The sequence below is a fragment of the Chelonia mydas genome, chromosome 27 (assembly GCF_015237465.2).
Source record: "Chelonia mydas isolate rCheMyd1 chromosome 27, rCheMyd1.pri.v2, whole genome shotgun sequence".
NCBI lineage: Eukaryota > Metazoa > Chordata > Testudines > Cheloniidae > Chelonia > Chelonia mydas.
Genome location: NC_057860.1, coordinates 14,507,239 through 14,532,681, shown reverse-complemented (window position 1 = coordinate 14,532,681; position 25,443 = coordinate 14,507,239). Strand labels below are relative to the sequence as shown.

Below are 25,443 nucleotides of genomic sequence, written 5' to 3'. Positions count from 1 at the left end.
TTCCACTCTCAAGGGCAGGCTGTGAGGTCTCCCTCTCCCCAGGCTTTTGTCATCCCCCCACCCTCGCTCCCCTCCGCCCCCCTCATGGCCCCGTGGAATCTGGCCTCGAGGAGCTGGTAAAATATACCCTGGTGGTAAAATCCACAAGACTCAGGCCTCAGCTTGGGCATGGCTCCGTCTCTTCCAGCCTCACCCTGCTGCTCCCAGCCTCCAGCTGACCTCCTGCCGGGGGCATCTTTTGGGCAATTCTGCCCTCTCAGCAGACACTCGTTTGGACGCTGGCTCAAGCCCCCGATGCCCCTGGGAAGTGGAGGGCCATTCCCAATCTGGGGTGAAGATGCAGGAAACAGGGCAGCCATTCTCTGCGATGGGAGCAGAGCAGCCTTAGGTCTGAAGCCCAGGCTGCGGGAGTGAAAGATTTTCCCTGGACACCAAGCGGGATGGTTGGAGATGGCACATATTTCCGAGGGGCCCATCCGTGGCGGCACCCGAGTGCCGGGAGATCTGGAGCTGTGGGGCGCGAGAGGAGAACCTTCCCCGTTCGCTGCGGCACTGGCCCAAGGCTGAGCATCAGGAGGTCGCTGGTCCCTACATCCAGCTTGAATCACGGAGATCCCCTCGTCACCTCCTTGGAAAAGCCACGTGTCATCAGTCCAGGGCTCCCTCTCCTCAGGCTCTGCCAGTGACCCAGGCCACGTGCTGTTTGTGGTCATGCCCACCACGTGCCAGCTGCCTTCCCGACCCTTAGGGACTGTCCCTGCCGACAGCGGCTGGGGCAGGGGATCACAGGCGGTGGTGTACATACAGGTCAGATACAGAGCAGCGAGATTCCACACAGGCGGCGGGGCAGAGGTGGGCGTTGACACAGAGACACGGTGCCTGGAGGGCTGGGCTACACTGTCCCAGTACTGGTGGGGAAACCTCTTCCTGCCTCTCCTGTCCGGAGCCAGGAGGATCCCCAGCGCCGTGTCCCCATGTGCGCGTTTGCTCAGGGTCCTCCTCTGCCAACCCAGCAGCAGGTTGCTAATCGGAGCTGGCCGTGGCTGGCCGGTACCCAGTGGGTGTTGGTCTGAATAGAGTTTGCTGGGTGGCACTAACGAGCCTTTCTCTGCTTCGTTTCCAGGGGCTCCTACGATTTCCCAGATCCCCTCTGTTATCCCAGGTAGGTTGGGTTTGTGCCAGGCTGGGTTGGCCGCTGCTCGTACCCCCTGAGTTCCGTATTAGTGCTAAGGGCTCATTTGAACCCAAACGCAACACGCGGGTGAAGTGGCCACTCACCAGAGTGACTCCCCCGCTCTCAGGGCCTTTCCGAGCAGGACGCTCCCATGCCCCTGGGCTGGGCAGTGGTGGGGACGGAGACGTGGCAGCTCCTCCTGGCTCAGCCTGCAGGCGGATTGAGCTGAGTCACTGAGCTCAGGGCTCAGCGCCAGCTTCGGGAGCTGAGTGCAGAGGGGCTGGCTGCAGTCACACCGCAATGCCAAGTCCCTGAGGGGCCCTTCTTCTCCCTGCCCCACTGGCCTGGCTGAGCGATGCCAGGAGGGCATTTCCCCAGGGGATTGTCCTGCCCTTCGAGCTAGCGCCAGGTACAGCAGCCCTGGGGTGAGTCTCCTCGCCTCGTCACCCAGCTCCCTCCCTCTGCCCGCAGCCTCACCCGGAGAGCGGCACCAGCCCCGAGAAGTCCCTACACTCCATCCTGGAGGACGAGGAGGAGCTCCACCCTTCGCCCACCAGCCGGACCCACCGCAAGCTGCTGCTGCCCACCCTGCAGAGCCCCGTGCGGTGTGGCTCCCTCAGCAGCCTGCTGGGCGACGAGCTGCGCCAGTTCTCGGCTCTGCGCCGCACCTGCCGCTCCCCCGCCCGCTGCAGCCAGGGCAGGAGCCCCTCGCCACGGTGTCTGAGAGACGGCGAGAGCAGCAATGGCCGCAAGCCAGCCAAGCTCCTCATCCCCTCCCTGCACACCGCCGGCCCCCCGGACCTGAGCCCCAGGTAAGGACTGGCAGCACCACGTTCTTGGGACCCTGCAGCCGTGTGGCAACCCACCAAACCGGTGTGTGAAGGTTTGCACGCCTGCCTCGGCTGCACACATCTGAGTGCATCGCCGTGTGCTTGCACACCTGTGCACGTTGGCAGGGGTGAACTCATTAGTACGCCCCACGTCCCTGGGACCATTCTCTCCCCCCACGCCATGCCATGCGCCCACACCTCTCCCCTTGAGCCGGCCCCACCTGTCCTGGCCTCTCCTGGTGCTGCCAGCGTGGGGGGTGGGCGGTTAGTGCCACGGGGTGGGGACAGGATGGGCCCATGGAGTCATCTACCTGGATCAGGGCTGAGACCCACTTGCTCATTTCACCTCAGGCATTCGGTGGCAACAGCTGCCATGCTCAGCTGGCCACGGTGAAATCATTGGGAGTTGCCCCATATGAGCCAGCGAGCCCGGGGTAAGAGGGTCTGTAGCCCAGACTCAGTCCCTCCAGGCCGCCCAGACCCCATGCCCCAGTCGGGTTCTGCCTGGCAGTGCTTGAATTTCCACCCGTGCCCAAGAGGCTTTAGGGAGGCAAAGGGGCCGGTTAGCGATGCCCAGCGGCGCTGTGCCAGCCGATCATGCCAGTAGGATGAACCCCCCCTTAGGGTCGTTGACGGGATCGAGGATGATGGCAGGACGTCGGAGAGGCAAACCTTCCATTTCAACGTGGAGCCGCCTCTGCAGAGCTCGGTCGCAGACTCGCTGACTTCCGGTAACTGCCTGCTGCCCCGGGGCTGTCCCGGCTCCGGGCCAGACGGCGCTGGGGCTCGGAGGCGCGCTCTGTCCCGGGGAGAATGGCTTGACACGAGTAAGCGGCTGTTTCCTCTGGGCCTGGGGCAGTGCTTGTCCCAGGGTTCGGAGGGGAGCGGGTTTGCCAGGCTGGAGCACAGCGCAGGCGGTCAGGACTCCTGAGTCCTATCCCTAGCTCTGACTCACCGTGCGCCCTCGGGCACGTTACTCATCCTGGCCGGCCCCTGGGGGGATGGGGCGGGTGAAGCCACTCAGGCTGGTGCGGTCCCTGTAGCCCCCTGGCTGGCAGGTGCTCTGGAGGCAAAGCCAAGCGCGCCGTGTTGGGATGAGCAGCGGCTAGTTCAGATGCTGGCGGAAAAGCTCCAACTCCTGCCAGCCTGGCCTGAACGGCTTGGGGGGGCGGGGGGCTGCGCAGCAGGGGCTGGAGCAGCTGGTCCCCCCCCGCCCACTCCGCCCGGCCAGAAGCTCCCCTGTCTCTGAGTGTTCAGGGCTTGGGCCCGGAATAAGGCCTGGCGGGAGCAGGGTTGTGTCCGAAGGGGTCGGCCGGTCTCAATGCTGGGACAGGCGAATGGATGCGGGGCTCACTCGGGGAGGCTTTGCCCCCGGCCTGTTGTCCTGGCACGGCCGCGAGTCACAGCGGGCTGGGGTCAAAGGCCCATGGGGGCGCGCTGCCCTCCCCTGAGATCCGTCTGCGGTTCCTTGCAGGGACGGATGAGGCCAGCCCAGCCTCAGGCGCAGAAGAGGAGGAGATCAAGCAGAACGTCTGCAGACTGAACCAAGAGGTACAGCCTGGAGCCCCTGCGGCCGGGGCCGGGGGGAGAGGTGGGCGCTGCAGGGCTGGCTCTCCCGGGGTTCGCATCCGCCTGGACCCACCGGCACCGACCGACCCGGTTTGCCCCCTCCGGAGCGGGCTCATTGCACGCTGCTGCCTGGGGCATTCTGCAGGAGGTGAAGTGACCCCAGCTGTTGGCAGCTCCCCACCCCCAGCGCTGAGCCCGCTCCGGATCGGGCAGTCCTCGCCGCTTGGCGGCTCTGCCCTGACTCAGGCGATCGGGTTTCAAATGAGCACAGGCTGTCTTTGTAACGATTTCATAGCAACAAACGCAGCTCCAGGAGCAGCCCCTCCCCCTCCGTGCCCTGCTCCCACCTCCCCCTGGGGTGTGTGCTCGAGGGTAGGGTATGCTACTTTTGGGGGCACCCCCTCAGGGGCAGCGGGCACGGTCTCTGTAGCCTTCTGCCCCCCATACTGGGGGCAGCTCCTGAGCGAGGCAGCTTGCTCGGTGCAGCCTGGGGGAGCAGCATGCTGGCTTTGTCCTGCCCAGGCTGCTGCAGGGACAGAAATGTTTCCTGGCGTAAGCTAGAGCAGCCTCAGGGTGGCTTAATGTCAGGGTCGTGCTAGGGCTCGAGAATGCCCGTAACCAGCCGTGATGTCGGCATCAGATCCTGTGCTCTGCATCCCCGAGGGAGGTCCTTGCATTATGTCCCCCATGGCCCGTGGCCAAGGCGCTCAGTGGCCAGTGTGGAAGCTCACAGACTAGCCCAGTAAAACCCGCGGGGCCGGGTTGAGGGAGAGCGCATCCCCTCTGAGGCTGAGCAGCGTGCTGGAGCTGCTGCTGGGCCCTGGCCCTCTGGGCTTTCCTCTGCTTTGCAGCCAGAGCTCACGGTAAACAGTGGCCCCCAGGAGAGACAGGGCTGGTACACCGAGCAGCCCGGCTCCAGCAGGAGGTTAAACCGGCCAGCCCGGCAGAGAAGGAACAGCAGTGGCCACTAGCCATTTGTTTTCTATAGGACCTACAATAACAAAAAGCCTCCTGCTTGCTCTGCTTATTTTTCCTTTCAAACAGCAGCAGCAGGAAACCAGCCACTTCCCTGGGGTGCGTTGCCAATGGGGCTGGTGAACAAAACACAGGGTAATAGGCCCAGTGGGCAGGTCAGGGCACATGTCCCGCGCTGTCCGAGGTCAGGGTACGTGGATGCATGCGGTCAAAGACCCCCAAGAGGCTGTCCTGGGGCCGCAGGCAGGCGCTAAATAGGCTGCTGCCTCTGCGTGTGCGTCATAGCAACACTGAGACACCCCCCTTTCCCCCCCCCGGTCACCCACCGCCAGCCCCGTCCTGATCCACACTCCGCTGGCTGCAGATCCCGGAGCAGCCGGATCCAAAGGGGCATCCCTGCCCCATGCTCCCAGAACCCTTTGCTTCTCCTTTGGAAGTGGGGCGACAGCCAGCATGAAGCGTTGCCCGGCTATGCTTGGTACCAGTGCGGGGCGCTGCTGAGCTGGGGGCCGGGGGAGTGGTGGGGAAGGCGCAGGGCGCTGTCCCCTCGCTGGGCACGGTTTTTGTCTCTTTCCAGATCAACAACCTCAACCAGGAAGTTTCCCACCTCAGCCGGGAGCTGCAGCGCACGATGTACCTGCTCCAGAGCCCGCTGCCGTGCGCCCCAGCCTTGGCCTGCCCCTACGGCCTCCCCGTGCTCTCCTCCCAGCCCCCGAAACCCAGCAGCGGGAGGGAGCCGCCACCCAGACTGCCCCCGGGGGCGGTGCCACCCCTTCTGCCCTCGGCTCACGCCTCCGCCTCAGGGCTGCCGTCACCATCGCCGGGGGACGCTGGAGTTTCTCCCGGCACCACCTCTGCCAAGGCCCCTGGCTCCCGGAGCGCGCCCCCAGCCAGCCCGCGGGAGCCGGAGGGGCTCCACGCTCCCAGAGACTCATCCCACGCGCCTTCCAGCCGTTACCGCCTGCCCCGGGCGGACATGGACGGGGCCCACCTCCCACCGACACAAGCTGCCCCGCTCAGCGGTCAGACTCCCAGTCTTCCCCACTCGCTCGCAGGCTCCCGGGTCCTGTGCCCTCTGCCCTCGCCCCCTGCCGGCCCCAGCCCGGCCTTCCCCAACTGCTCCGCTCAGAGCCACCCCCCGCCACCCCTCCGCTGCCGATCAGACTTGGAAAACTTCCACTGACGCCCCCCCGCCGCCTGTCCCACGCGCCCTCCGTGCGTGGCTCAGCCCGGGAGCTGCACGAGCCGAGCGGATGGAGCGCACTGGGGGGGCCTCGCCAGCGGTGTCCGGTGATGTCGTTGGGATGATGGCCCCATTTCTGCCAGCGTCAATTTCCCTTCTGTCTGCAGGTGTAATTGCAAGAGTTGGGGGCCGGGCGGGGGATGGACGAGAGCCCCCCTCCCCCCGGCTCTTCCAGGGCACTTTCCGCTCCAGCTGTGACCCACCACCTGCTCACGGCACTGCGGAGCTGGCGCGTTTTCTACAAAATGATGGTTTTTGTTTGTGACGAGGAATTTATTCTGAGAGCCTTAGAACTCCTAGGAGGACCCTAAGCACAAGCCTGTCCTCGGCCCCCCGAACCAGCCCCACGGGCGCCCTGCAGGCCTGGGGTGCCCCACCGAGCCAGGTACCCCTCTGCTCCCCCTCTCTGCTTGATACGCCACTCTCTCCGCAGCCTTCCGCTCCCATCTTCAGTACGTATTTGCCTGAATTGAACAGGGTCAGGGTCCTGCTGAGGGGGTGGGGGCTGCGCTGGCGGCCCAGCGGGGTTGGGCTGCGACAGTTCGGGTGTAGTTTACAGAGGGAACAGCCTGCATGAAACGCACAATGCTGGAGAACAGCCGGGCTGCTTCCAGGGCCGCTTGGAAACCAGGCCTGGCAGGGCCGGACCAGCTCTTGCTGACCCCGCCGGGGCAGTAGTTTGCAGGACTGGACTGTGCAGCCCCGGGGCCAGTCCTGTCATCTCTCCCCCACGGGCCGATTCCGGGCCGCTTTGTGTTCCCGCGGCTCGGCTCAGTTTTGAGGCGTTGCAAGGTGGGGGTTCAGACTGTGTATGGGACGCTGCTTACGGATGTAGCTGGGGGACGGGCAGGTTCTGCCCGTTTGGGGAGTGTGTCAGCAACTCCCCTGGAGCTGGGGGTCACATCCACCTGCTACGCAACCCTCTCCCTCCGCCCAGGCTGCGGCTCCCCACAACTGCATGTCCCAGCATGCAAGTGTAGCCCACTGCTCAGTGCGTTCTAGGTCCCCCCACCCGGTGTGCTAGGTCCGTGTCGCCCCGCTGCGTGATCCATCAGCGTCCTCTGAGTGACGTCTGTTCCGACACAGCCCTGCCCGGCCGCCCTGGCTCCTGCGTCTTCTCTGCGCTGGCCGAGGCCTCTCGTCCGGGCGGGCACGTGCAGCCATCTCCGAACCAGCCTCCAGTCCCTTAGTGCTCAGGTTTAGGAGGGCAGGGGAAGCCCCTTTGACCAGGTGGGAATTCCCCATAAAGCCCCCGAGGGAGGCACCGACGTGGGGTTAAAAGTGCCTGGGCCCCTGGCATGAACGGGATAAACTCAGGCCAGGTTGGAGGTCAGTTTCTGCATCGCTCCTGGGGGGCTCTGGCCAGGGAAAGGGAGCGAGGGGGGGTGGAAGGCAGCAGCACGGGATATGGGGGTGCAGCGAAATGCCAGGTGGTGCCAAGCCAGCGTGGCGCTACCCCCAAAGCTGCCCCTCCCCACCAGGAATCCCGGGGCAGGCATGGCTGACCTGCCCGCAGGGCACACAGGGCTGGGTCTGGGAGCCCACGCAGCATGGTCGGGGCTGAGCTGGGCACGAAGGGGGCCATGGCCTGACAGGCGCTTTGCCATTGCCCCGCTGGGAGCATGAGGACCAGGCAGATCAGACCCAGCCTGCGCAGCCCCCTGACCCTGGCCCCTTGCTGCCCAGACGTCATTTGGCCACATCTGTCTCCAGCTGCCTGTTCCCACTGCCCCGGGCGCAGGGCCTGGCGGGGTCACTGTGCAGCCTTTGTGGGTGGGGGATTCCTCTGGGCCTGCAGCCCCAGCTCTGCAAACCAGGGGGGCGGGTTGAAGCCTTTTGATACTTTTTTCCCCCCAAAGATTTTTTTAACCTTTTTTATTTCCTGGTGGGATTTTTCTCCCCCACCTGGATGACACGGACGGGCAGCTCTGGGCCAGCACCAGGGAAGCCGGCCCCAGCTCCGGGCAGGCAGGCAGGGCTGGCGCTGCTGGCTATGTGGCTGGGGGCTGGCAGTGACTCAGCCCCATGCGGTGAGTTGGGGGCGTCTCAGGCCCGTTCTCAGGGGGCCAAGGTGGTCACGCACTGAAGCACCAGCCCCCCCGCCCCAGGCTCCTCTCCCCCGTCCCGCTCCCCCAGGCTCCCCCCCGGCCCGGCTGCCACCAGCATGCGCCCCCACTGCCCAGCCACCACCTCCATGGTGCTGCGAAGACACACCCTGTAATAAAAGCTCTATTTTTCCAGCCACTGGCTCTGGGTGGTCGCGTCCCTGCTGCGGGGGCGGGGCAGGGGGCAGGGTTGTGGTACGGTCCAGGGCTGGAGCAGAAGGGGTTGGAGAGAAATGTGGGGGGGCCTCCATGGCTCAGTTTGGTTCCCCGGAGCCCCTCGCTGCAAGGCCCCGTTTGTTCCAGCTCCCAGACTCCTGGGTGCCCCTGTCCCGGAACAGGCTGGCTCCACCTGCGTGGAGCCCTCCAGCGGCGCTAGCTGGGATCCCCAGGGACCAGTTCAGGGCTCGCCACCCCCACACCCGCTAGCCATCACAGCCACCTGGGAGGGGCTGCCAGAGCAGGGGTCCCGGGCCTTACCCCAGGCCCTTTGGAGCTGCAGCTGGGCCCCCGGCGCAGGCATTCGCACTTGAAGGCGTTGGTTGAGCAAAGTGCTCTCACCTAGGCAGCTGTTCGTGGAAGCTGCCCTCCTCCACACGCCTCCCCCCAGCACCAGCTGCCCCAGAAGAATATTTAAAAATAAATACTAAATAATGCAGAGAGTAAAGGAAACAATGGAGAGGCGAAGGGCTTCACGCTGCCAGGGGCGCGCATGGGCGCGGTGCCCCCAGGGCGCAGCCGGCAGCTTCTCCAGCCAGATGTGGGGGAGGCTGCATTGTGGGGGAGCTGGCTGCTCCGAAGCAGGAGAGGGGCCAAGGTCGTTCCGGGGCTGGGGGATTGGCTTCTCTCCTCCACATCCCACGTGGCTCGGATTCAGAGGGAGCGGTGCAGTGGCCTCCCGGTCTCCCGCCCGCCATCCCTGCTGGCCTTCGTCTGCCAGGACCCAGACGGGCCAGCTGAACTCTCCCCTATCTCTGCTGCTGCCTGGTGGGTGTGTGCAAACAGCGGGTCTTGCACAACGGCTGCTTCAGGCTCCAGGCCACGCAGCCCCAGGGCCCTGTCGCTGCCTGAGTCCCGCCCTCACCGGCTTGCCTGAGCGCCAGGACCAGCCAAAGCCCCCTGCGCTCAGTGGTGCCGCGCCATCCAGCTGCCCTGCTGCCCAGGCTAGCCAGGCAGGGGGACCACCCTGCCTGGGAAGGGGGCAGTTAACTGTTGGCTCCTTTTCCTGCCAGGCCTGCCCAGCTCTTGGGCACCAGGACCCACCGGTCCTTGCCCGCTGGGGCTGGGGCGACTGGCGCTCGGCCACTGACAGATGGGCCACACCCAGTTTGCTGGCCTAGAGGGGAGCACGCCCCCGCTGAGCAGCCCACCCTGCTCTCTAGCACCGCGTGGGGGCAGCGGTTTTAATGCTGACCTGCAGCACCCCCTGGTGACTAGCGCCCCCCCGCAGCTCTCTACGTGCTCCGTGGAGCTCGCCCAGCCCCGCTCAGCGCCTGGGGGGTCCCGTACTGAGCTCCACGGCACTGCCTTGGCTCTGGCAGCTCGGTTCGTCGCGGGTTCTCTGCCCACCCTGCCCCAGCCAGACTCTCGGGCCCCAGAGAGGAGGGCAGGGCTGAGCAAATCTCCCTCGGCCCAGGGCTGGCGCCAGCAGGTCCCAGGTCTCTGCTAGCAACAAACAACACACGCAGCCTCACGGCTGGCAACACGGCGCCTGCCCTCGAGTCAGCAGGGGCTGGCAGAGGGGCTGCCATGTGGCTGCAGGCTGCCTGGCCAAGCCAAAGGGAGGGGGCAGGTCACTGATCCCATCCTCCGACCCAGCCAGTCCCTGTGGCCCACTACCCCCGTGCATCCTCCGCTCCTTGTGCTTTCTGAGCTGCGGGTTGGACCCTGCACTGGGCTGAGCCACAGAAATGCCACAACAGCTCCCCAGAGCCCCCAGGACCCGTCGCCCAGCCCGGAGCACCCACACGGACCCTGCAGCCAAGTGGGCTGTTAAATTCTCTCTTCCTGTAATGCCAGGGCCCTGGGTACCTCCAGCTGCCGGTTCCACCCTTCCCTGGGAGGCGTGTTGAGCCCCAGAGCCTGCACAAGCCTGCACTCTGCTCTCCCAGCCATGAGGCACTGCTGCAGAAGAGACGGGGGCTGTTCTCCGTGATAGCGCCCCCACTCCTGGGGCTGTGGGGAGTCCCCCTCCTCCAGCAATGTTCACCTCGCATTTCTCCAGCCCCTTTCTCTCCCATGTTCATTGGCTGCTCTCTGCACACAGGATCCCCTTCACCCACCGCTGAAATGCAGCCACGGCTGGGGAGGCTGCATTACGTGCCCTGTATGCATCAGCAGCAGTGTCTGAACCCGGGGCCTGCAGCTGCACTGCACAGCCCTCTCGTGGGAGCCAGGCTCCAGAGGGGGAGACAGCCCCGCCAGCACCCAGCCAGGGTGGACGGGGCAGAACTATCTCCTAAGCATGGAGCAGCAGCCTGGGTTTGCAGAGGGGCAGGGCTGCGTCCTGCCAGCACCCTGGGGCTGAATCGTGTGTTGCTGGGTTGCCTGGCACCGCTTAGGTTGGTGGCAGGACTTGGGCAGAGTTTGCCTCCTTCCGTGGCCGGGTAAGGGAAGAGGGGGACACCTGGGCTGTCTGGAAACAACATCCCCGTCCAGCTACCCTCGCGGCCAGCTCCAGCCTTGGGCACAGGGCTGCCTGTGTGCGCACAGCATGGCAGGCCGTGCCCCAAAGCACACCCGTCTCCAACGCCCCCACCTCCTCGCCCCTCCACACACCCGCCCCAGCCCGCGGGCCCCAGACCCCTCCCTGTCACGGCCAGCTCTGGGGTGGCACAGCCCGAGTGCTTTCAAAGCCGCTAAGGCGGATCCAAGCTGTTCAAGGGAGCTCCCTGCTGCCACCAGGGCAAATGACAGCCCCGCTCGGCTGCCTGCCCCCTCGCCCTCCCCAGTTCCTCTGCCCCCACCCCTCCGCCCCAGGCTCCTTTCCCCTCTCCGGCTCCCCTGCTCCCGCCCCAGGCTTCCCGCCCCCCGGCTCCTCTCCCCGCTCCCCCACCCAGGCTCCTCTGCCCCCACCCTTCCGCCCCAGGCTCCTCTCCCCGCTCCCCCCCGGCTCCTCTGCTCTTGCCCCAGGCTTCCCCCCCCAGCTCCTCTCCCCGCTCCCCCCCAGGGTCCTCTGCCCCCACCCCTCCGCCCCCGGCTCCTCTGCCCCCACCCCTCTGCCCCAGGCTCCTCTCCCCTCTCCGGCTCCTCTGCTCCCGCCCCAGGCTTCCCGCCCCCCGGCTCCTCTCCCCGCTCCCCCACCCAGGCTCCTCTGCCCCCACCCTTCCGCCCCAGGCTCCTCTCCCCGCTCCCCCCCAGGCTCCTCTGCCCCCACCCCTCCGCCCCCGGCTCCTCTGCCCCCACCCCTCTGCCCCAGGCTCCTCTCCCCTCTCCGGCTCCTCTGCTCCCGCCCCAGGCTTCCCGCCCCCCCGGCTCCTCTCCCCGCTCCCCCCCCGGCTCCTCTGCTCTTGCCCCAGGCTTCCCCCCCCCAGCTCCTCTCCCCGCTCCCCCCTGGCTCCTCTGCTCTTGCCCCAGGCTTCCCCCCCCAGCTCCTCTCCCTGCTCCCCCCCAGGCTCCTCTGCCCCCACCCCTCCGCTCCAGGCTCCTCTCCCCGCTCCCCCCCCCCAGCTCCTCTGCTCTTGCCCCAGGCTTCCCCCCCCGGCTCCTCTCCCCGCTCCCCCACCCAGGCTCCTCTGCCCCCACCCCTCCGCCCCAGGCTCCTCTGCTCTTGCCCCAGGCTTCCCCCCCCCAGCTCCTCTCCCCGCACCCCCCCCCCCAGGCTCCTCTGCTCCCGCCCCTCCGCCCCAGGCTCCTCTGCCCCCACCCCTCCGCCCCAGGCTCCTCTGCTCTTGCCCCAGGCTTCCCCCCCCCCGCTCCTCTCCCCGCACCCCCCCCCCCAGGCTCCTCTGCTCCCGCCCCAGACTTCCCCCCCCCCCCGCGGCTCCTCTCCCCGCTCCCCCCCCAGGCTCCCCCTCCGGCTCCTCCCCCCTCCCCAGGCTCCGCCCCCCGCGCCCCAGGCTCCTCCCCCTGCACCAGGCAGCACCAGGGGCAGCGACTCAACCTTGGGTTTTTCCCACGCCGCTTCCCCCGGCCCCGGCCCCGCCCCCCTCGTGGACTACAACTCCCATCGGTCCCCGCGGCTGCGTCACGTGCCTCCGCCCCGCCATCCTGCGCCCACGTCTGACCGCACGGAGAGGGGCGGGCCTCCAGATGGGCAGGGCTTCGATGATTGGCGGAGGCCGCTGCCTCTCACCCCGCCCGGCCGGAGCGGAAGGGGTGGGCGGATCCGGAAACGGAGCAGCTGAAAGGCGGAAGTGGAGGCCGCAGCCTGAGACCCAGCTGGGGCGGGGGAGAGAGGAGACCCCTGAGCCGTGAGTGGGGGCCGGGCGGGGCCTGGGGGCCGGGTCCTGCGTCCCGCTGGGAGGGGCTCTGAGCTGGGCGCCCCCCCCCCCCACGGGAGCCAGGGAGAGGCGGGCCCTGCGGGGGGGGCTCTGAGCTGGGCGACCCCCCCCCCCCCACGGGAACCGGCAGAGGCGGGCCCTGCGGGGGGCTCTGAGCTGGGCGACCCCCCCTTCACGGGAACCGGGAGAGGCGGGCCCTGCGGGGGGCTCTGAGCTGGGCGCCCCCCCACACACGGGAGCTAGAGAGAGGCGGGCCCTGCGGGGGGGCTCTGAGCTGGGCTGCCCCCCCCCCACGGGAGCCAGGGAGAGGCGGGCCCTGCGGGGGGCTCTGAGCTGGGCGCCCCCCCACACACGGGAGCCAGGGAGAGGCGGGCCCTGCGGAGGGGGGGGCGCCCAGCTCAGAGCCCCCCCCCCACACACACACACGGGAGCCAGGGAGAGGCGGGCCCTGCGGGGGGGGGGCGCCCAGCTCAGAGCCCCCACACACACACACACGGGAGCCAGGGAGAGGCGGGCCCTGCGGGGGGGGGGGGGCTCTAAGCTGGGCGCCCCCCACACACACGGGAGCCAGGGAGAGGCGGGCCCTGCGGGGGGGGGGGGGCGGGTTCTGAGCTGGGCTTCCTGCCCACTGGAGCTGGTGGGGAAGAGGTGCTCTGAGCTCAGGAGACCCTGTCTGGCATGCTGTCCTTATTCTCTGCCCCACATGTAAGGTCGTACCCATGGGGTGTGATTGCAGGGAGCTTTGGCCAGCCCTCCCTGGCAGGGGTCACCAGAGATTAGCCCATGCCCAATGGGTACTGGGGAGTTACTCCCTCTGTAATGTGACTGGGTTCCTAGCTAGCTGGCATGGGTGTGTAAATGGGGCTGGGGAGCAGCTGAGAGCCTGGCCTATTTACACAGGTAACCTCAGCTTCCCTGGTCACCTGAGCCCAGTTTAGGTGAATGTGGAGAGAAGTGGGGTTAGGGCAGTAGGTTATTTTGGGTGAGGCTGACTCCATAATCTTGCTCTCTCTCTCACCCCACCCTGTACCCAGGACAGCTGCTGCTGGTAACTGACTTACTACATGAGGGGAAAAGAGAAGCAAACTCAAGTCCCCCTGCCCCCGTTCATTCTAAGGTTTCCCTGGCTATGAACAGTCAGTAACGTCCTAGTAACTTCCCCTTGTTCTGGCTTGTATTATCACTTGGTAAATGTGTTATGACTCATGATTCACTTTGACCCTGCAAACAGACCTCTCTGGCCTGCCCATCATTAGAGATCTCCCGGATAACTGGATTGGTTGACTGGGTAACGCCATCATCTCTCTGGCTTTCTGGGTACTGGACCAGGTCTGGTCTGGCATAGTGTTTCCAAGAGCTAGACTTTCTGGTGTCACATGTATGTGTAGGAGTTGACCGTAATATTACGGGTTTATGGCAGTTGCTGCCGATTTACTATCGGGCAGAAATGTCAAGGCAGAAAATGGTCAAAACCAGGGCCTTGAGGAGCCACTTAGTCTGGAGCAAGCACTGCCTTGTGACATGGGGAGACTTTCACTTCCAATCCCGACTTGGACATAAACTTGTAATATGGCCTTGGAGGAAGGTGGTGTCTTAATCTCCGATGTGGGCATGATACTTGGCTCAAAAGACTGGGGGGTTGTCACCTAATGTGAATCCCTGAAAGTGCAAGGCATACCGGGATTTCACTTAGGTTTTACACCAGCATGTGTATGACCTTCACACCCCCTTCTTGGTAGGGGGTCCTGTGTTATAGCATACTCACACAGTAAGTGTGCAAGATATTTTTCTATAGCACAGAATGCATGTGTTGACCCTGAGGATCATAAATCTTGGTTAGATGATAGTGTAGCATACTTGCAAGCTGACTAGATAATTTCCCAGTTAGAGCATGGCAGTCTGGCTCTTTCTTCAGTCTTGACTCTTATCATAAGTGGTGCTTGAGTTACTAGTTAGTAGGCTTTTCACATGCCGGGGGGAATACTATGCCATGGCAGGCTTATTGAACGACAACCACAATATCTAGCTGTAACTGTTCTGGTTATTTATGAGTAAGTGTCATTGTACTACATATTTCTCTACCTCCCCTCTACACTGTTGCTTTTGTATAGACATATTCTTCTAGAAATTAGGAGAAATCAATGGCTTGTAGCAGAAGTGCTATAACCTTTACTTGTCTCGCCTGGGAGACCCAAAGGAGGAAAAACTGCCCAGGAATTTCAAAAATGGGAGCCTAAAGTTAAGTGCCAAAAAAGGCACAAATATCAGGTCCCTTATTTCAAGTGTTAAGAACCCAGCAGCTTCCAATGGATTTAGGACCCTAACTTCAGTCTCCTATTTCAGAAAGTCTTGCCCTCCCTGTATTTTAAGTGAAGAGAGTAGTTGGTGCTGGAGTTCACAGTTGAATATGTATCAAGGCGACGGTGCCCTTAACACCTGTAGAGGAGGTAACACCGCCTTTAAATTGCGTGACAGTAGGATCAGACACAGACCTCACTACTTCACTGAACTGGAACCGATACAAAGGTGACTTGAGTAAAAATGTGCTATCACTAATGCTTAAAGGGTACAGGAGCCGTGTTCCTGACCACTCTTCTGGGCATTAGTGATATTAACGAGGGGACAGGACTCTGAATTCCTGTCTTGGTAGGTAAGTGAAACAGCAACTAACTCTTCCATACTTTTCATCGCTAGTAAAAGAAATCAGTGTGTTTAAAGTCAACGCTGTCTGGTTTGGGATCTTACAGGCAGCATTAATATATTTTTGATTCACCTTTAACATCTAGTGCTTCTGTAAATGGCTGTTTACAACTTTGACCTTGACTTAAGTCTTAAGAATGTATAAGGAAAGGGCAGGAAAAGAGATCACATTGGGACACTTCTGTTTTAAGGCTGTTGCATGCGAAACAATATACTTCTTCTATTCTTGGCTTTCTGTTTACAGAAGAGCTCAAAATAATTGAGATGCACTGCTTGTACTAGATCAAATTGGCAGAAGAGACAATGTATCAGAACCTTGGTGCCAAGCTAATAGTCAGATAACTTGTGAGCTCTTCCTGCTTGAGGTAATTGTATTCCAAACTATTAATCTCCAAGGCCAGGAGTGCTGAGGGGCCTGTTAGTCTGGAATACAATAGGCCATGGACTAACAGGGACTGCTTGAGTTAATGTGCCCATGACCCTGCACTCTGGCTCATGTCTTTGGAACTTCCTGTTAATATCCCCATGATATACTTGATTGCTTCTCTTCTAACCAAACTCTGGATTGTTCTTTTAAACTTGTAGCTGATAACTCGTTCTTTGGGTGGCCAGAAATGGAAGCAGTTATGATTGTTGTGGACCTGAATGTGGAATTCTGAGAGCAGTGCATGTAGTTGGCTGCCCTGCACCAGGGATCTGGGTCACTCAGTCATTTTGCATAGCAGAACTGCAGTGTTGAGAAATAACTCTATATTTATGGGTCACTGAGTAGTTTGTTCTGTTCTGACTGGATGAAATCCTGTTTTGGAATCTTGCCTAAACCTTCAAACGTTATCTTCCAGAGTCATGCGTCCAAGTATCTAGATGTTGTTCATCTCTGTTTAACAAAGTCACCCTTCCAGAGTGAGCCAATGGCCTACACACTTTTATAGGCTACTCCAAGTTACCTTCTCTGTGCTCCAGAAAATGAGCCAGATGAGGGTGTGTATGTTCCGTCATACAACCTGTGAGTTTCTGTAGACATTCTGGTTAGCCTTCAGACAAGGCAAAACTTGAGCAATTTAAAACTACACTTGAGTACTTTAAATTGCTAAATTCAAGAGCAATAAAAAGGGCAGTCAGTTTGGTTTAGGCCTGTAACTTTTTTGAGGCGGTGCAGGGGGAAGGCTTCCTAATCTCCCCTGTGCTGCTGTGAACCCAACCCATCAGTGATGGGCTAGGCTAGTTGAGAAATAAAGCAAAGCTGACTGGAAGTGAAAGTGCAATTCAAGTATCTCAACAGAGGACGAGTAACCCTATTCTAAGAATTGCTTCAGCTTTAGTAAGAGAAGCAAAAGATCCATCTTCTGTCAGTACAGAATTGTGCCCTCTGGATTTAGGCACCAACTTCAATTCTAGTCAATTACAGTTCAAGTGAGCTTCAGGTTCTGGGCCAGTCCCCTGACAGATCATCTTTGTGGTCTTACAGCCTCCTTCCTATTAACCACCTTTCTCCTGGCTGCTGTGCAGAAGACCCCAGACAGGTGAAAATGGTGCCCTAATGAATTGCAAAGGAGAGAACAGTTTTAAAAAAAAACAAAAACAAAACCCACTATAAAGTCCTTTCACCTGCAGGAATTAAAACTAGCGTCTTTTCCCCTGTAATGTTGGGTGTTAACTTGTAACAATAGGAGCTGACACAATCCTTTAAGACAAACGACTCCCCGTGTTTCTAAGAATTATTCAAATATGTCTCTGCTATCTTCTTGGTCAGTGCGTTAGAAAACAGTGTGTTGATGCAGTAGCGATGTCAGTTTCTTGCTGCCCTCCCTCAGGTATGAAGTTGAGTCACTCTTAGGCAAGCAAGGCCTGCGTCTGGTTCTCAGAGCAACTCCATAAAAATTCCAAGCAGTTTCCAGGAAAGTTCAGATTGTCTTTGACTACGACGGACACTGTCTCTAGGAGCAATCCGGTTTATTTTAAACCCTCAAATAGGTGCCGTTTCCTGTTAGTGAGCTGCATGAATCAATAAAAAATTCTGATTGGCATCTCCTGTTTGTTTTACCTTGTAGTGCTCCCTGCCGCGAGTTGTTGAGGGTGTGATGATGTTGTCACAAGACACCTTTTCAATCCTGTATATAGGATGCCAACACTTGAGCATGCTGCTATCTTGCAGTGCTACTCCGCATCACCCATGCAACCCCTCCGTCCAACTAAGGAGTGGGGAGCTCTCCAGTCCTGGTTCAGAAGTATGTGGAGTGATCCTTTGGGTGGCAGAGTTCCTGTTACAAGTGGGTTGGGCTCCTCTGTTACTCTGAGCTAAGCGTTATCTTCCCCCACCACCCCTGCAAATGTACACAGCACTGTACAGACACAGTGAGAGCAGCAAGTTGAAGGTCCTTGTGGGGGAGGCATTGGACTGGGATGTGGACTCCGGGGTTCAAGTGCTAGCTGCTACAGACTTTGTTCATCTTGAGCAAGCCATTTCATCTAGCTGTGCCTCCATTCCCATCTGTTAAATGGCGATGGTACTCCCTTACATCACAGACGGGGGATCATATTAGACTGAGTGATTCTGCCTGGAGGCGCTTACACTGTGGTAAACTCCCATTCTTGGACAAGAGCTATCTCTCTGCTCCCAGAACCATGCTGGGTGCTCTATGTATGCTCAGAAAGAGAGACCCATTTCCCAAAGGCTTTTACCCTCTACCCAGATAACAGGATTGTGCAGTGTCTTCTTCCCTTGTGACACCACTTTTTACCATATTCTTGTAGCACTTAAATGGGGAAGTGCCATCCCCTTACAGTTGGGATCTTATTAGTGAGGGTGTTAGAGCATTGCCCCTGGAGGTGACAGATGACCCAAGTACAGGGCTTAGCCGAAGCAATAGTACAAAGCTTGCTTCTGTGGCTGCCTTCCATCGTTTTGATCTAGTCTGTCATCCCGGTTTGCATTCCTGTAGTAGCGTAAACAAAAATGCTGCTCTTAGGTGCCATTAGTGAGAATGCAGCTTCTAATAAAATCCTTGTCACCTTCCTCATGTGCTAGTAATGCACACAAACACAATACCTCAGCCTGTTCGAATTGTATGTTTCTCAGTTCAGCCATGGTGATCTAATAGGGCACTACCAACTGTTTCTAAAGCATTAGTCATACTGTTCAGCTAAATTAAAGCCCCAACCAGAGCAGCCATGCAACTTCCTCTGAATCTTGTAGAGCTGGCATGACCCCGTCTTGGTCACTTTCAAAGTTGGATTAAAATCTATCTTAACTATTCTGCTTTGTCAGGAGTAAGATGATGCAGTACTTGATTCTAGCAGAAACTTCTCAATTTCCTTCTCCCTTTCTTATGTCAAGTCTGCTTATGATGTGGGGTGGCTGATTAAACCCTGCAAGCCTTATCTGTGGTCTAATAAGAGAATTTTTCCTTTCATGAATCAAAAAGGAATTCATGTGCATAGTTCTTTGTACTTCATTTTCACCTTATTGCTCCCACTACATGGGTGCTTTACAAGCACCCTTCTTATCATAGTGAGGGGAGTGTTTTCCCCAACTTGCCTGAATTTTAAGGTGAAGGACAGAGGTTAAATGATGTACCCAGCCAGTGGAACAGAAAATGTCCAGCTGACTTCACAGATAGCACTGCATCAGTTACAGCTGGTTCACGTTTTAAAGATCTGTTTTCACAACCATGAGTGCTAGAAATACTAGCCACGAGGGCTCTAATCTGTGGCAATGGTTGGATTCCATAGCTACAGAACATGGAGTCTTAACTTAAACATGCCACACTGGCTATCACCACTATAACATCACAATCTCTAGGTGCCTCTGGACATGACATAAATAGCGATCTTTTTCTGTGTCTGCTTGGCATTTTAGTGAGCTTACCACACCCATGAGCCCCATTAAAGAGCATGCCTCCAGTTACTGAAACCGGTAGCTGTTACTTTGCTATTACCTGTGGAGAATTAACCTTAATAGCAGTGAGCCAACTAACAGAGTACTCAAAATAGCTAACTAGTATGTGGCAGTGTTTGAGCTGATATCATTGAATATCCTGAATTCCCCTGTCTTACTGCAAACTTAACTTGTGTAATTACCTTCCAAAGTATCAACTTGTCAACATGGGGTACTGGAGGTTCTGGCCTCTTCACCTTCTGTTCATTGGGCTTAAACACTTTTTATCTGTGTGGAGACATTAACATAAGACCTGCCACTGACAATTCCAAGCAGATACACACCTGTCTTGGAGCTCTGGTTACAATAACCTAGCACCATAGGAGTTAAGTTTCTGTGAATTGTTTAAGCTGAAGTGAATACTACAGCTTCCGATCTTCACATCAACACTCTTGGCATTGACTATTTAAATCCGTTTTCTCCACAAGATGTTGATACAAGTGACTCAAACACCCACCTTCCTTGCTGGATGAGAAATTTGTGTGTTAGCACCAGTGGAATGATTTTTTTTCTTCCCCCTATTTAAGTATCTTTGTGGCCAGGAAAAGAGACTTGCTGCAGACAAAAGTAACGTCAGTCACAGAAATGTTAAGTATTACTTGTAACACTAGTAAGCAGAACATTTTCAGACAGTGATTCCATTCCTGGTGTCCCTTGATCAGTCCGATGCCCTGTTCTAGCTACAGAGTCACTTTCCAGAAGCTCTCCAAGGGTGTCACAGACGAGCCATACAGTGTCCCTCCGGACAGGATTTATACCCACTCTGCAGAAGTGAAATGACCCATCCAGAACAATTCAGTGACTGGCAGAGCTGGGAACAGAACCACTCTCGCCACAGGGTTGGAAGAAAATCCAGCCGAAGGCTCACCCAGAACCATAGCAGCAGCCCGCCTCAGGGCAGTCACTCTGATCACCGCTTGTTGCTGATTAAAGTCCTGTGCATGTTTTTTACTTGACTTCAGTTATGCAAGTTCTGATAATTCCCTTGCCACATAAAGAGATCACAGAGCTAACCTGGCACACGCAGACTGTACTAGACATGACTTACCTGACATTTCCCTGAGCCCTGTTTTTATAATGGACTGACTTGGGCCCTGCCTGGTGGCTCTGCCAACTGGTGGTAAAGCAGGAAGATATCTTGGTTAGCAGGTGAATTTGTGCTTTACTGGGCAGTTAATGGCTGGCTTGAGAATATCAAGCAAGGAAAAGTGCAAGAGTTGGCACTAGTCAGTGCGTTCCAGATCTTGGGAAGCTGACGTCTATGGCTGATGCCTGCACAGCTGTAACAGTTATAACTTTCAATTACTTTGACTAGGTCAGAAAGAAAGTCTTTCTTAAAAACACCTGAATTCTAGGGTCTCTCTAGCCTTGTCTCACTAGCATTGCCCTGTTCAAGTATTAGCAACTTAATTCTCAACTGAATTCCCTCTTTGTGGGTTTGCCTTGCAGTCAGAAGATTCTGTTAATGAAGCTGTATGACTGAAGGAGACAACGGCTCCATTAGCTTGAATGCTGCTGGGCATATTTAAGGCTAGCTGCTTAAATGTTTGCCTCAATTGAATCACTTAGTAAAGCTTCCACTGGGAGACACTCCCTGGAGTCTGGCAGGAATTCTTATCCTGCTGCACACTGAAACACTCTTCTTTTGGCAGAACAGACGGGCTTGATACATGTGTGAATGTCCCATGTGCAAACTGGGAGACAGATGGCATCCTGTGCATTGGTGAGAGACACAAGCTGCATGTCCTGCAGGTTATTTGCATAACTTCGGAAGGAACAGATCTAGACTTTCTCGGTGGCCTTTCAAAGGCAAACTTGTTTCAGAGAACAGCCAGGTGTGAGTTCTGGGGTAGCCATGCCTCTGATAGTCTTTCAACAGGAATACAAACTCTCCATTATTAGAATGGAAGCACTTTTAAAATCCGTTGGCAGTTCCAGTTCTCCTAGGAAAGGTGGATTGACCTTGAAACTCTAGCATGCCTTGTGCCAGCACAGTAGCAATGTGCTACCTCTTGACTTGTGATCTGAGCACCTGAATGCTAACCCTGACGGTGGACACGGAGCCTGCTCACTGGCTACAGAAGTGTCCCTCCCCAGAAGCGTTCCTTCCCTTCGCTTGCCGAGGGAAGTGCAGGTTGTGGCTGTAGAAATTGTGAAGTATAAAGTCATTCGGGAGGAGATGTGGGCTTGGGATAGGGTAACTGGGAGAGGCAAGTTCTAAGCTTGCCCATGTAGTACGTGTCACGCTGTTAGCTGGATCAGCTCTCATATGGTAAGGTGACAGTTATGGCTTTCCTCTTGCAAGGCTAGCTTACCGGGTTTTTGGCTGGGGGAGAATCGAATGGATTCTGTGTCTCCGAGTCAGGTAGCTAAGCATGTTACAGTACTCCATGAAGTGTGTACTTCAGTACCGTGAAAACAACAAGGAGTCCGGTGGCACCTTAAATAAACCTGTTAGTCTTTGGGCATAAGCTTTCATGAGTAAAACACCACTTCAGATGCGAGAACCATGATTCAGCACCATGGTAACCAAGCCCCTTGGGGTTCTGAGAAAAGCTTGTGGTAGGTCAGAACATGTCTAACCAGTGGTCTTTAAATAACCCTTAAACAGGAACCTGTTTTTATACCAAGGATTTAGTCTCTCCCTGCCACAGCACTCTGCTTGTCTAGGGCCTGCTTGTGAATGCTGACATCTTTATTATAGGGGTAGAAAATGGTTGTTAAATGCCTAATACACAGGCTTTGCAAACATAAAGGAGTTTCAGGGGTTAAGAGGGGTCAAACATTGTACTAACCTTGAGAGAGGGCAAGTGTGCCTTTAATGATCTTTGGTGAAGCAAAACCTACTTATGTCACTGTAACAATGCTGGTTCTGGCGGGACCCAACGGAGAGTGCCAATTCAGGACAAATTGCTTAAAGCAGGGTAGTTACCGCCCAAGACTGGGGTTTTTCCACCTCTAAGGCAAACCAAACCAGCCAGAGAGGACTTTGGTTTTACCCCACTGGCTAACCACAAGTCACACAAGCAATTCCCTTAGACACTCCAGTTTCCCAGTATCCCCACCAGTGCCACTCGTTATGGGGATGAATGGTTATGAAAACCAATACCCCCAGTAAAAGAGAAGTTCTCTCAGTCCCAAAGGACCAAGCCCCAGACCCAGGTCCTTATACAAATCAGATTTCACCCACAAATAACACTGTTGCCAATCCTTTAGAATCTAAAGGCTTATTCATAAAATGAAAGATATAGATGAGCTAGAATTTGGTTAAATGGAATCAATTACATCCAGTGATGGCAAAGTTCTTGGTTCAGGCTTGTAGCAGTGACAGAATAAACTGCAGGTTCAAATCAAGTCTCTGGAGTACATCGACAGCTGGGATGGGTCATCCGTCCTTTGTTTAGAGCTTCCGTTTGTAGCAAAGTCTCTCCAGAGATATGAAGCAGGATTGAAGACCAGATGGAGATGAGGCATCAGCCCTTTATAGTCTCTTGCCATGTGGTCTTTGCTTTCTTTTGTCCCAAGGACATGCTATCCAGCACATTGCATAGAAATACCTTAGAGTTCTGTCCATAGGCAGGTCCCTGCATGCCTTGCTGAGTCATAAGGCGTGTCTGCCTTCTCCCAATGGGTCAGCTGTATAGCTGATGGCTCTTAATGGGTCATCAAGCAGGCTAGGCAGAGCTGACACCAACTTGTCTGGGATGTCATCAAGAAGCAGAGCAGAAGTTTGAAATACAGTCCATATAGAGCCAATATTCATAACTTCAACTACAAAAATGATACACATATACAGATACATAACTATAACCAAAGGAGGACTTGTGGCACCTTAGACTAACCAATTTATTTGAGCATAAGCTTTCGTGAGCCACAGCTCACTTCATCAGATGCATACTGTGGAAAGTGTAGAAGATCTTTTTATACACACAAAGCATGAAAAAAGAGTGGGGTGGGGGGAGGTATTTTTTCATGCTTTGTGTGTATAAAAAGATCTTCTACACTTTCCACAGTATGCATCTGATGAAGTGAGCTGTGGCTCACGAAAGCTTATGCTCAAATAAATTGGTTAGTCTCTAAGGTGCCACAAGTACTCCTTTTCTTTTTGCGAATACAGACTAACATGGCTGTTACTCTGAAACCTATAATTATAACCAGCCACTCATAACCTTTCCATAGACGGCTCACACAACAACCTTTGTACAACATTTTCTGCAAATATAGCACAGTGGTTGCACCGTGATCTATACGGTTACAGACCCGGTCAGTAACGTTACAGTCACTAACTCCAAGGTGTCCCTGCCAAGGAATTCAGGCAGCATCTTAAGTAGTTGATAGTCTAAGTACTTCATTGGGGGCTTTTTCTTGAGCCGTGGTAACCCGAGCAAAGTGAGGCTATTTGTGTAGCTTGCTGCAGGTGCAGTCCTCCGTCTCCGTGCACAGTTCCTGCCATTTGGTATAGCCGGCTCCAGCGGTGGGTACGGGGCCCACTGCAGCAAAGAAGTCAAGGCAGTGAGTGTATCATGCAAAGCTGTTCTTCCAAGTTATTCCTCAGAATAAATTACTGCAAGCAGAATTGGTGGCAGAAATTAAGCCACTAACTTGGTTGTCAAAGGGTCCTATAAAGCCTTAGGATTCATATGAGCTTGCATGGGAACCTGGCTATAGTAGGGTATGTCTACATTGCAACTAAAAAAGCACAGCTGGGCAGTGACGGCTGACTTGGGCTCGTGGGTCTTGGGTGAAGAGGCTGTTCAATTGGAGTGTAGATGTCTGGGTTCTGGGACCCTCCCATCTTGCAGGGTCCTAGAGCTTGGGCTGCAACCCAGCTCAGATGTCTGGGCTGCAAGTAACAGTCCCGTAGCTGGAGTCAGCTGGAACAGGCAAGATGCAGGTGTCTAACTGCATTGTAGACATGCCTGTAGCGTACATCTGCCAGTGCTTTGAGCTGCTCTCAGATGTCACATACTAAGGCTGGTGGGCTTGAGTGTAGCAGAAGTGGCTTGTTCAGACCCTGATCTAGGACGTAACCTAAATTACTCAGTGGGCGTTATCAGCAAATCACACCTCACCCTCTTCTTTGAATGTGAAATTGGGAAGCCTTTTCTGGGAGGGGAATCTGTGGTGCTCTGATCTGTGCTGGTTGCTGTGGGTTACTGGTTCATTTTTAAGATGTAGTTGTTAGACACTTAACGCTCTCCATGGCTCTGCTCTGTCTGCTTGAGACCACCTTTTCCCCATTCCATATGTCCTCAGCTGAGGTTACAGCCGGTGCTCAGATCTGGGGTTCCCCAGATCCAGACCTGGCTCGGTGGGAAGGGCTATTGGCTTTGGAACATCTCCCTTGGTCTGGACTAGCCCAGCGTGTCGACTTTCAGAGCATGTTGCACGGCTCCTCTTGGGGTGTTTTTTGTGGGGGATGTCGATGGGGAAAGGGTATTGCTGCTGGCTGTGCTTTTAAACAATTGTCGGGTGCCTAGGTACTCGGGCAGGACCTGATTTGCTAAATCTCTAAAATCAGTATAACCTGCCTTGCACTGTGCTTTGGCAGTATTTTTTCTTCTACACTGAAATTGCCCAAGAGCTTAGGTACCTTAAATAGGACAGAATAAAGGAACCCTGCATCCCAGTGTCCTGTCCAGATGCTTCCAGCAGAAATAAATCCTGACACCCAATATCTCTGAACTTCTCCTTGCTTGACATTTTCTGCCCTACGTTGCTCACCTCAACTCAAAGGAGCAGTGAAGGAAACTGCAGAGTTGTCCAAAGCTGAGCGCTCTCTGAGCTGGCAAACATTGTACAAATCTTTGGCAAACACCAGATAGAACTAGAGCTTCTTGGCCAATGGAGTGTTTGAGACAAACCGATTACAGCCTATTAATTATGGGAGCCATAGGCTAAGTCTCATTTCATGGCCATTGAAACTTTGTTGTCCAGCAATACCCTTCTAGGGCTGGTAGCATGCAGCTAGTAATAGGGCTAATTGGGCCCCTAACAAGCCCTTCATAGCAAATGTAAAGCTGAAAGCTTATTTTCAGTCTGCTTATTTCTTCCTCTATGTATTGGTCCAGCTGCCCACACTGAGCCTACCCAGTGACAGTGTGACATGGAAGAGTAGAAGGTACCAAGAACTGCATGAAGTCATCTTTAAAGTGTTGTCAGACTGGCCAGCTAAGGCGCTGGTTTAAATTCAGATCCCAGCTACAAACTGGTGCTGCAGTAATTAACATCTGCAAAACTCTTTTGAATAAGCTGGTGGTCTTGTAAGTGAAACTCGCTTCTGAAGGCTGAGTGGCTAGATGCCATCTGAAGCTCTTTGTTACTGTTCACTCTAATGCAGGGTGGCAGAAGCAGCTGTGGCAGGCAAGGTTGCGGAATGTGAACAGCTGGATGCTACAGAAGTGTCTGATGGGCTGAATCCTTATAAACTGCTGGGCAGGGTCTTTGGTAATAAACCTCTATCACTTGCCT

General features: G+C 56.6%; 2 protein-coding genes across 3 annotated transcripts in view; both read left to right on the top strand.

The window, feature by feature from the left end:
- Positions 1 to 8,015, top strand: part of KCNH4 (potassium voltage-gated channel subfamily H member 4) — a 31,941-nt gene extending 23,926 nt beyond the window's left edge. The window contains exons 12-16 of the mRNA XM_043536863.1: positions 1,124 to 1,162; positions 1,646 to 1,986; positions 2,629 to 2,735; positions 3,479 to 3,555; positions 5,126 to 8,015. Coding sequence (XP_043392798.1) covers positions 1,124 to 1,162; positions 1,646 to 1,986; positions 2,629 to 2,735; positions 3,479 to 3,555; positions 5,126 to 5,731 — 1,170 coding nt within the window. The 3' untranslated portion in view covers positions 5,732 to 8,015. The remainder of the gene's footprint in view (positions 1 to 1,123; positions 1,163 to 1,645; positions 1,987 to 2,628; positions 2,736 to 3,478; positions 3,556 to 5,125) is intronic.
- A 4,115-nt stretch (positions 8,016 to 12,130) lies between these two features.
- Positions 12,131 to 25,443, top strand: part of RAB5C (RAB5C, member RAS oncogene family) — a 30,560-nt gene continuing 17,247 nt past the window's right edge. The window contains exons 1-2 of one of the 2 annotated variants that reach the window (XM_043536849.1): positions 12,249 to 12,305; positions 13,567 to 13,623. The gene's annotated coding sequence lies outside the window, so the exon portion shown is untranslated. Of the gene's footprint in view, positions 12,306 to 13,566; positions 13,624 to 25,443 lie in introns of both variants that reach the window. The other variant, XM_037886933.2, reaches the window with a different exon arrangement.